The 12,182-nt window shown below is 40.3% G+C and overlaps 1 protein-coding gene across 4 annotated transcripts in view; it reads right to left on the bottom strand.

Moving 5' to 3' along the window:
- The window catches only part of ctnna2 (catenin (cadherin-associated protein), alpha 2), a 1,317,235-nt gene that overhangs the window by 383,252 nt on the left and 921,801 nt on the right, over positions 1-12,182 (bottom strand). The window contains exon 1 of one of the 4 annotated variants that reach the window (XM_063047108.1): positions 5,174-5,235. The exons of 2 other annotated variants lie outside the window; for them this stretch is intronic. In XM_063047108.1, the coding sequence (XP_062903178.1) occupies positions 5,174-5,215 (42 nt within the window). In that variant the 5' untranslated portion in view covers positions 5,216-5,235. Of the gene's footprint in view, positions 1-5,007; positions 5,061-5,173; positions 5,236-12,182 lie in introns of those variants that run through there. One more of the 4 variants, XM_063047109.1, reaches the window with a different exon arrangement.

Genomic DNA, 12,182 nt, shown 5'->3' with positions numbered 1-12,182 from the left:
TGATGAGACACCCAACAGAGGAGAAGTCAATGACCTGACAGCGGTGTCAGGAAAATAACCTCTCCCTCAATGTCGAAAAAATGAAGGAGTTGATTGTGGACAACAGGACGGACAGAGACAGGCTAGCCCCAATTTACATCAATAGGACTGTAGTTCAGAGAGAGAGAGCAGTTTCAAGTTCCTTGGTGTACACATCGCCGAGGATCTCACCTGGACTGTACATACAGCTGTGCGGTGAAAAGAAGCACAACAGCGGCTCTTTCACCTCTGACGACTGAAGAAATTTGGCATGTGTCCCCAGATCCTCCGGACTTTCTACAGGGGCACCATCAAGAGCCTTCTGACTGGCTGTCTCACCACCTGGTATGAGATCTGTACTACCCTGAATTGCGGGGCACTGCAGACACTGGTGTGGACAGCCCAGCGCATCTGTGGCTGTAAACTTTCTTCTATTCAGGACACTTACAGCATCAGGTACGTAAAAAGGGCCTGGAGGATCATCAGGGGCTCGAGCCTCCCCCCACCACAAACTGTTTCAGCTGGAAAACAGTACCACAGCATTAAGGCCAGGACCAACAGGCTATGGGACAGCTTCACCAGGCCATCAGATTTATCAATACACATTGATCTGATTGCACATCTGACTTTACATACATGTATACAAAACAATTATGTATACAATCTTAATGTTTGGCAATATCCTCCCACATTTCCCTTCCTTATTGTCTGTACATAGTAACAGAGATACAACATAAAGATTTTTACTCCGTCATGTTGTGAGATGGATGTAAGAAATAAAATTCTAATTCTAATTCTAAAATATGTCAAGAAATTTGTTGTTTTGTGGCAGCAGTACAGTGCAATCCATAAAACAACACTATGAGTTACAAAAGGAAATACATTAAAAGCAAGTAAGTTGCGATAAAAGAGAATGAGGTAGTATTTGTGGGTTCATGGATTATTCAGAAATTTGAAGGCACAGGGGAATAAACTGTTCCGAAATATTGAGTATATATCCTCAGGTTCCTCCCTGATGGCAGTAATGAGAGGTGGGCATGCCCTGGATGGGGAGGGTCTTTAATGATGGATGATGCCTTCTTGAGTTACCACTTTTTGAAGATGGCCTCGATAATGACATCTCAAGAAGACTTTACCCAGAGTTGTGGGAACAGAAATTAAGTATGTTCACAGGATCTAATCCTGCTATATCAGATCAGTTTTACACTGCATTTTGTTACTTAACTTCAGGAAGCATTAAAATTCAGTTGAATAGATTTGTATATTTCAGTGTTATATGATTGAATATGGACATTTCTTGGACAGAAATGTATTCATGAACAGAAATGTATTCATGAACATCTCTGGATCCTCTGTTGAACAACTGAATTCCTTTACTAATCTTGTAAGCTTAGGAAACATCCCAAGTCCAATACCAGTCCAGCATCCAACCACTGACCATATAGATATCCCGTGTATGCTGTAAGGTCTGATTTTTTTTCCATGATACCATCCAACTCCTTGACCACCCCAGTCCTGACTCCATAATAACTCTGATCTCAACATGTCCAGTCTACTGCCCTGCTCCCTGACATTAATTCTTAAGATACTATGATTGCTGATCCCTAAATGTTCCTTTTTGATAATTAGCTCACTTCATTTGCCAGAACCAAGCTCAGCTATGCCTCCTTCTTCATTCGACCAGTAAAGTATTAATCAGAAAAGTTCACCTGATCATACCTCACAAATTGTTCTCTATCTTTGTTCTGAACATTCTTACTATCCAAGCCACTATAAGGACAATTGAAGTCTGCAGCTTTACATACTTGTGTAATTTCTCTGAACATTTACTCCTTTATCGTCTTCCCACTAAATGCTGGCCTACAAAATAATCCCAATATTATAATACAAGCCGTATTATTCAAGTTCAGGTTCAGGTTCATTGTCATCAGACCGTACATATAGTAAAGATGTTTAAATGAAACAACGTTCCTCCGGGCCATGGTGTATCCACAAAACATATACTACACACAGCACATCAGACAAAATATTACCACAAATAAGTTAACAAATATAATTCAAAATTCATGTAGTGTGCCACACAGGTAGCTAGTAAGCAGTAAATAGCTTGCTGTCTTCGTGATGAGGCCTAGGTGATGGAAGGGTATTCATTAGTCTCACAACCTGGTGGAAGAAGCTGTTACCTAGTCTGGTAGCCCTAGTCCTAGTAATCCTGTGCTTCCTTCTTGATGGCAGTGGGTCAAAGAGATCGTGAGATGGGTGGTAGGGACCTTCAACAATGCCTCGAGTCCCCGGTGAACTTCTCGGCGGTTTTTACCATTCTCTATAGGATCTTGTGGTTTGATGCCTTGCAGCTTCTGTGTGACATAATGGTACAGCCAGGCAGGACACTCTTCACGTGCTCCTGTCAAAAGCTGGTAGAATGGGGAAGGGAGCCTTTCATGCCTCATTCTTCTCAGAAAGTGTAGACACTGCTAAGCTGGTTCCAGCTTAGATCATCCGTTAAATGAATAAATGTTCAAATGAAACTAAATAGATTCTGTCCCTGACCCCTCTTCATAAAGGCATTATACATTTTAGTTAATACAAACACCCATCATTTTGCTGCATCCAACCCGTTTTACCCTTTCTTATCTTCCTTGAACACCTCACAGCCAGGAATAGTTTGTAACTGATCTTGCCCTTTATATAATCAGTTTTCCAAAAATGTCTCATCAAAATGACTCCTGAGCACAGGAAATTCTGCAAGTGTCATGCAACATACACAAAACGCTGGAGGAACTCAGCAGGTCAGGCAATATGTATGGAGGAGAATAAGCAGTCGACATTTCGGGTTGAGATCCTTTATAAGGACTGAAAAGGAAGGGGTAAGATGTTAGAATAAGAAGGTTGGGGAAGGAGAGTACAAACTGACAGGTGATGGGTGAAACCAGGTTAGAGGGAAGGTTCATAAGTGGGGGAGGAATAATGAAGTGGGAAAAACTGTGTAGGTCAAATATGATGGCAGAATATAATTTTAATGGTAAGACTCTTGGCCGTGTGGAGGATCAGAGGGACTCTGGGGTCTGAATCCATTGGACATTCAAAGCTGCTGCGCAGGTTGACTCGATGGTTAAAAAGGCATACAGTACATTGGCCTTCATCAACCATGGGATTGAGTTTAAGAGCTGAGAGGTAATGTTACAGCTATATAGGACCCTGAGCTTAGAAAGATAGAGGGCTATGGGTAACTCTACGTAATTTCTAAATTTCTAAAGTAAGTACTTATTTGGCACAGCATTGTGGGCTGAAGGGCCTGTACTGTGTTGTAGGTTTTCTATGTTTCTACGTCATAGGTGCAAGTGGTAAAGGGTAAAGGGAATCTGATAGGAAAGGAGAGTGAACCATGGGAGGAAGGGAAGGAGGAGGGCAGTAAATGGAGGTGATGGGCAGGTGAGGAAAAGAAAAAGGGTAACAGGGAAGCCAGGAAGCAGAACAGAAAAAAAGAGAGAAAGGGGAGGGGGTAGAAATTACCAGAAGTTATAAAACTCAATGTTCATGCTGTCAAGCATGGGCTACCCAGATAGAATATGAGATGTTGCTCTTCCAACTTGAGTGGGCTTCATCTTGCAGTTGAGGAGGCCATGGAATGACAAGCCAGAATGGGAATCTGGGAGTCACATTGAAATAGGTGGCCTCTGGCAAATGTCACCTTTTGTGGTAAACAGAGCAAAGGTGCTCATCAAAGCAATCCTCTAATCTACCTCAGATAAATAAAGCAATTGTGTAGATTAGTTCTATGAATTTAACTCAGTTTTCTTGAGATTTGATAATATTTCAGATGTATGCAAAATATTTCTTAAGCATTTTTTTTCATTTCAACCTAATCCTTTCCCCTTATCTACAGACAGTACCTACTTGGTCCTAATTTTTCCTTTGCATCCGATCCAAGGTATTTCTTCTCATATAAGACTCTGGGCAAGGCAGCAGCATTTCAATCAACTTACTTCTATCAAGGTGAAGGTGCCGGTTTTCTGAAGTGTAACACAGGATGTGACTTTGCAGTGTCAGCTTCTGCAGGAATCTGCTCTGACTCAATATAACTATCGACTGGTAATTATATGTCTCCTTACTAAAGTGAAGCATTCTAAGATAGTTTGCAGGAATGTTACCAATCAAATTTAACACTTGGCTACATGGAATGTCAGGACAGATGATTAAAAAAAAACTACCCAAACTGCTATTTTTAAAGAGGTGACAATTCCAGAAGTTCAAATCCAGCAGCAGCAAACAGAGATGATTAGCAGGCCGGAGCTGAACATAGAACATTGCAGCACAGTACAGGTCCTTCGACCAATGATCTCGTGCCGACCTTTGAACTTACTCTAAGATCAATCCTACCTTTCCCTCCTACGTAGCCCTCCAATTTTTCATTATCCTTGAGCCTATCTAGGAGTTTCCTAAATGCCCCTAATGCATCTGTCTCTACCACCAGCACTGGAAGGATGTTCTATACACTCCCTGAATAGAACACTTACCTCTGCCATCTCTCCTATACTTCCTCCAATCAACTTGAAATTATGCCTACTCATATTAGTCATATCTGTCTTGGGAAAAAAGTCTCTGGTCTTCTACTCGATCTATGTGTCTTATCATCTTGCACAACTCCATCAAGTTACCACTCATCCTCCTTCGCTCCAAAGAGAAAAACACTGGCTTGCTCAACCTCTCTAGTCCTGGCAGCATCCTGGTAAATCTCCTCTGCAGCAACTAAAGAGGCTGAAAAACTCTTTTGACTATCGTTGTCCACTTGGGGGCTCGATCACAGTCTTCACTTCAACTTCTCCTGCAGCCAACTCAGTTCTACAGCAGAATCTCATTAAAATTCAGCACTGCTTTCTACCCCAGCTTTTCCCTTTGAAACAATTTCCTTTTGTTAAGTTCATCAGACTATTTGAATGTGTACAGACGGCACACTTCAGTTTATAAATATGCTCAAGTAACACTCACAGGAAGCTTGCTGATCGTGGGTTGGGAAGGAGATGCGGGAAATCCGGTAGCTTTGCTGAGAGAAGAAGATAGTCATATGTGGCAGGAGGCAGTGGAAGTGATGTAACTGGAGAGCAGTGGAGAGTGCTAACACGCTGCCAGTAAATCGGAAGATATTGCACTTCACCTGGCTTAGTAACGCCACTGAAAGAAGCGAAGAGGTAGGCATGGAAATCCAACAGTGTTGCTTTCTTCAGTACAGTACTGTACAATTGAAAATGCACTGCGGGAATGGAGAAAGATGACAACAAACACTTCTGAGTCATCTCACATCATTTCCAAAGTTTAACCATTTAATTCCCAGCATGATTGCCATACATAAAAGCACTGGAGACATGCATCAAATGATATCAATCCCCATCTAATCCCTTCAACAGAGTTTTGCAACTCAATTAGTTTGTGATATCCAGGGAAAGACCGTTGCTCGGTGCTTTTGGGATAACTGCTATCCCAACAGTGACAGCACAATAAATACTTTCAAAACCATTCCCCTGTTCTTGCAGAAGTTTTAGTCAAAGTTATTCTAATAATTCAGGTCATGATGAACAAGCTTTTCTTGGATTTTTCAAATGTCTTCCTATGCTGCAAATAAGTTTTTTATTGCACCTGTGCAAACATGCACTAGAGCATACAACAATAAACTTTGACTTTGATCTACAGCTACTTTTTATCAACAAAGCAAATGGGTATATAATACATTCAAACATTTGTTTTGCAACATAATAACAGCACCTCTTTAAAGTCTCAATCCCAGAAGGATATATAATGCTAGTGAAACAATAACAATTACTTTAAAATTGTCATTGTTTTTAGGATCAACTAACTACAAGTTCCCTGGGCTGCAACAGCACCATCGAATATACCAGATGTAGTCTGTGCAGAGCTTTCCAAGAACAAGACATACTCCATGATTCTATGTCTATCAGTACATAGATTAGGAACTCATATCTCACATCAAGTTCAAGTTCATTGTCATTCAACTGTATACACTGAATGAAACAACATGCCTCCGGTCCAAGGTGCACAACACAGTACATATAAATCACACACAACTCATAAAATAATATTACCACAAATAATAAGGTGCATTTATAATACATTAAAAAGTAACCAGTGTAACGTGACTGTTATTTCATTCATGATGAGACCTGGGTTGCGGTAGGGAGTTCAGCTGTCTCATGGCCTGGGGGAAGAAGTTGTTTCCAATCCAAATAGTCCTTGTCCTAATACTATGGTACCTCCCGCTTTTGAAAGGAGGTACCATAGCATTAGGACAAAGAGTTTTCTGGATGGATAGGAGGGATCATCAACAATGATAAGGGCCCTATGAACACAGAACTCTTGATAAATATCTTGGATTGGTGGAAGGGAGACTCCGATTATCCTCTCAGCTGTAGTCGCAATCCTTTGTAGGACATTGCGGTCAGATGCCTTCCAATTTCCATACCAGACAGTAATACAGCTGGTCAGGACACTATCAATGATGCTTCTGTAAAAATTGGTTAGAATGGGGTCGAGAGAGAGGGGAAGCTTCGTTCTCTTCAGTCTCCTCAGGAAGTGGAGACACTCCTGTGTTTTCTTGACTAAACAGGTGATGTTGAGGGACCAGGTCATCAATGATTTCAACTAAGGTCTCACTGACACTTTTTTAGGAAACATGTGGATAAATTTATTAATGAAAGTGAGGTGATAACAGGGAATGATTTTCAGGTCAAAGATGCGATGAAGAAAGGCCATGCTAATACTTGTCTCTCTCAAGAGGGTTCCTCAAATTGCCAATACATTGATTCACCAGTGCTGAATGCATGTGTGTTCGTTGCTGTCACGAGCCTGGCATTTAATGTTGGTACAGACATTTGTTTCTTCCAGTGTTCAAGTAGGAAGCATGGAGCAGAAATTGAAGTTTATTCTGCCAGATGGTATTTTAGCATCGGTTTTAAATTGCTGGCAGTTTTCTGCAGCTTATCACAGAGTACTGAGGACGTGAGAAGCAATACATTGGCCTTGGATCTTTCTTCCTATATAAAACACCATTTTTCACTAGAGTTGGACCTTCTATATTTTTGTCAGTGTTGGTGGTTAAAAAAAAGCTACAATTTTCTTAAATTATTTGTGGGAATATATAGGCATTGGTAGCAAGGCCAACACGTATTAACCTTCAGAAGGTAGTGTTGGGTCTTCTTCTCAGACCAGCACAGTTGAGATAATGCTGTGAGATTGAAACTCTAGGACTTGCAACGACAATATACTTCCATTCTTGTGGAGTAACTCCTGTTCTGATGAAGGGTCAGTGACATGAAATGTGAACTCTGTTTGTCCTTCTACAGATATGTTTGAGCTTTTGAGTATTTTGATCACTATTTGATGCTACCATTACTTAGGAACTTCAGTATTAATGTTTGAAACTTAAATGTAATTCTCTGCCCTAATTCCACAGTGACCTCTCTGATGTCAGTGTCTTTAATTTTTCCAAAGATGCTGAATACAAACTGTTGGGGAAAAAAGCTGCCTTTGGACTATGCCTTGTGGGTCCATCACTAGAAAATAGGGGAAAGGAAGCAAGAAATAGGAGGTAGGTTGGGAAAGTAAAAAAAGATGTGGAAGAAATAATGTTGGGGGGTGCAGAGGTCAATAGTTCGGTGATTATATCCTATGAGTCAGAAGATCTAAAGTTAGTTCAGGTGACCAGGGCCTAGAAGTTCATTTATATATGAACACCTGGATGTGGGTGTTATGGGGTAGTAGAATGGGGAATGGTAGGGTAGAGACTGAGTGGGCATTTGAAAGAAAAAGATAAGGAAGCAAATTGATAGATCGGATTTACAGCTTCGGCAGAATCTCTTGTGTTGATGATGTGCTACAGAAGAAAAACCTTCTTTCCAGAGTGATACGATTTGACTTAGAAAGCAAACCAATTGGTTCCTTTCTGGGAAAGATGAATTTTTATGCCAATGAAAATCAGTTATCAGTCATTATTTCTCTTGAATTTTGCAGTTCTAATTGAAAATAAATGTTCCAAAATGCCATTTCTCAGTGTCTCTCTATCTTTCCCTCTCCCTCCCTCCTTCCTTCTCTCCCTCTCCCCCTCTTTCCCTCTTTCGCAGTCCCAACATATTGATGCAGCTATAAAGAAGGTAAGATAGTGGCTGCATTTCATTAGGAGCCTGAATGGATTTGGTTTGTCTCCTAAAACACTCAGAACTTCTAAAGATGTACTGTAGTGGAGAGCATTCTGACAGGCTGCAACGCTGTCTGGTATGGGGGGGTGGGGTGCTACTGCACAGGATCAAAAGGAGCTACAGAAAGTTGTAAAATTAATCAACTCCATCTTGGGTACTAGCCTCCGTCTTCAAGGAAGACATGCTCAGAAAGGCAACACCTATTACTAAGGACACCTATTACACAGGACATGCTCTCTTCTCATTGTTGCCACCAGGAAGGAGGTATAGAAACCTGAAGTCACACACTCAGCGATTCAGGAACAGCTTCTTCCCCTTTGCCATCTGATTCCTAAATGGACATTCAACCCAGGAACACTACCTCACTTATTAAATATTATTTGCGTTTTGCACCACTTTTGATCTATGTAAAATATATATATACACACACACACACTTGCTATCACTGCTATTTTAAATATTTATTTTTTTCTTTCTTTATTATCATGTATTGCATTGAACTGCTGCTACTAAGTTAACAAATTTCACGACGCATGCAGTGACAATAAACCTGATTCTGATTCATATAATTCTTATGCACAAAAGGAGCTATTTTATTCTTTGAGCCAGTGCCGATCACTGTAGAACAATTTCCCCCATCCCTTTGTTGTACTACATTATTCTCTTTAAAGTGTCTCTCTAATTCACTCTTGAAGGAACTGATACAGTCTGTTTCTACATTTTTAGGTAGACAATTTCAGATAAGAAATACTCTTTAAGTAAGTTTGTCCTTTGAGTTATTTTTCTGCTGTGCATTTCCAGGTTTCTGTTTTTTATATTTTGGTTTCCAGCATCTTCTATTTGTTTCCTCTTTATTTAACAGTTAGAATTTTTAAGAGGGAAATTTATGATAAGATCAACTCACTAAACTTCTTCATATTTGAAAATGAGTATCAATCCATCAGCATTGCCAGTGTCTACCATGAGGAAAACATTGGGCAGACATGTACCTTTTGTGCACATTGAAGTCAAAGCACTAAGGCATGTGAATTGACATCCGCCTTGGCATTCAGATTCATTGAAGTCAATGGAAGTTATGCCAACGTGTTTGATGTTCTATGTTCAAGGAATGAATTTTAGCTTAACATTCAGGAAATTACAAGATGCCTCAGAAAATACTGTGATGCAGTTACTCACGCTCACATTAAGCTTCAGTGGAAGACCATAAAAGGCAAGCAGCAGATATTGTGAAGAGCTGGTCAGAAAACAGAGAATCCGTTGCTGGACTAGTAGGCAGAACAAAACATTGTCTAGTATAGCACCAGTCTATCCTATATAAAGAAGACCATATTCTAATCTGGCCTAAAATAATATTTGACAACGAAACAGAATCTCCAAGAGAAATATATACATATTTTATGTAAATATATTATACTAATATTTCTTTCAGGAAACACAAAAAATGTCATGATTACTGATAAAAAAATCTTCTTATGCAACCTGTAGGAATGTAAGTCATAGATTCATGAAATAATACAGCATGGTAATAGGCCTTTTGGCCCAACTCATCCATGCCAACCAAGATACCTATCTACATGAAAGCCATATGCAAATGTTTGGTTCATCTCACCATAAAGATTTCCTATCCACTTAGCTGTCCAAATACTTCTTTAAACATTGTAATTGTACTTGCTTTTACCACCTCCTTTGGCAACTCATTCCATACACCTGTCATCCTCTGTGTGAAAAATAGATTCCCTTTAAATCTTTCCCCTCTCATCTTAAAACTATGGCCACTAGTTTTAAGTTCCCCTACCCTAGGAAATCCAGCAGAAGGCAAAGGCAAATCACTGCCGTAACCTGCCAAGTACGCGATTTCCCAATATGTCAGAGCGGTGTGGAGGGAAATCATCTGCCAACTGGAAATTCCAGATGCGACCTAACGACGGCCCTAGGAAAATTAGAATGGCTATGGATTCTAACTATCCACCTTATAATTTTATAAACCTCTGTATGGTTGCCCCTCAGCCTCCTACACCTCAGGGAAAGCAGAGCTAACTATCTAATCTCTCCTTCTAACTTCAGCCTTCCAGACCAGGCAGTATTCCTGTGAATCTGCTCTGCAACCTCTCTAACTTAATCGTATCCTTTCTTTGAGTTTGATAGCAACCAGAACTGCACATAAAACTCAAAGTGGAGCCTGCACCTTCTTCACTACTCTGTCTACCTGTGTTGCCACTTTCAAAAACTATGCACTTGTACCTCTCCAGCTCCTGTCATTGTTGGTCAACCGAGCTCTGAAAACTCACACTCGTTCCTCAATCATACTTTACTTACTTGTGCCCAAGGAGAAACACCTTGGCCCCTGTCACCACACTATTCTGAAGTCTGAATAGAGAAATGCCATGTTTTTACGGAAGTGACTAGCAGTTACTTATATGGACCAATGGTAGCCTTGTGTTACTTGCAAGATCATTCCCATTCACAAAACTGGTGTAAAAAGTCAATAGAAACTACAAGTTAACAACTGATGATACTTTGAAGATAGTAAAATAATGGTCCCTTCCAATTGTGTGCCCCTTATATCCTCTGATAAAATTTTTTTCTGGTCTCAGTCAGACAAACAGCTCTGGGTTGTTGCTGTAAAGAGGGAAGCTACGCTCTTCACAGAATCACAGACGTTGTTGAGGCTGTATGCATTCTGTCTATGCCTAGACATTAATTAACCCCTGCCTTGCCACAATTTCCACAGTCCGTTTGTCCTACAACACTCTTCGGGGCCCTACCACAGATCAGGCAGTGCATGCCCCGGTCCGGTTTAACTTTACAAAATTTATCACTTTGCACTTGTCCAATCTCTGAGCATATTATTGGTTACAGGTCTCCAATCAGAACAGCAATCCTCCACTACTCACTCTGCTTCCTGCCATCATGTCAATTTTGTATCCAATTTGCTACCTCACCCTGAATTCATGTTGCTCCAACTTTCTGGACCAGCCTACAACATGGGACCTTGTCAAAGTCCTTGCTAAAGTCTATGCAGACAACTTACTGCCCTGCACTTGTTGATCGTAAAGATCTCAATCAATTTTATGATGTAATTTTATGATTAATTACAGAATATAATGTTATTCTATAATGAAGATACTGAATAACCCAGTATTATCATGTGCCTTCTGCAGAATTAATCTAAATCCAACTGCAGATTAATTAATTGATTCTCAACTTTCCCATTCAAACTTACCTTGTCCAAAAGTTATTTCTATCCTGCTTATGTAGCTTTACTTTATGCAGAGACTCAATCTACCTCATCAAAATCAACATAAAGCTGGTGGATTGAGTCTGTAGCTACACTACGCAGGCAATCTCAGTTTTTAAGCTGAGCATCTTTGCTGCACATACCACTACTGAGTGCAATTTGCATCTGGGTTCACTGAGTGCTAATCAAGAGCCAGAAACAATAATAATATAACAATGATATACAAATAATTAGAAAGTGTAGTTGCAGGATATTAAGCCCAAAAGGAGTATCTGGGTGCTTATCCTGACACAAACCCCACTCACACATCAGAGTCAATTGTGGTTCAGTGAAACAAGTTTAGTACTGAGACGGCTTGTGGTTCAAATCCCACTTGAGTGCAAACAATGGGTTAACATTCCGATGCTGTACCATGGGAATGCTGCACTGGTGCTGCGGCTGTTTCTTAGAACTTCACTCATTCAGATCTCGTGACATTGCTTCAAGGGCAAGCTGTGTCGTTATCTAGTGTTCTGCGACCTTCGATCTCTCAATTGACATCATTGACAAGGAGATTGTCTGGTCATTATTGCAAACTGTGGGAGTTTGCTATGAGAAAATAGGCTCTTGTGTATTGCCCAACACAACTGTGACTATATTTCAAAGGTGTAATGTACTGTACATGAGAGCCAATTTTCTCATAGCAAACTCCCACAGTTTGTAATAATAACCAGACAGTT

The sequence above is a fragment of the Mobula hypostoma genome, chromosome 4, assembly GCF_963921235.1.
Source record: "Mobula hypostoma chromosome 4, sMobHyp1.1, whole genome shotgun sequence".
NCBI lineage: Eukaryota > Metazoa > Chordata > Chondrichthyes > Myliobatiformes > Myliobatidae > Mobula > Mobula hypostoma.
The sequence above is the reverse complement of the archived record's forward strand: the minus strand, read 5'-3'. Positions and strand labels throughout refer to the sequence as shown.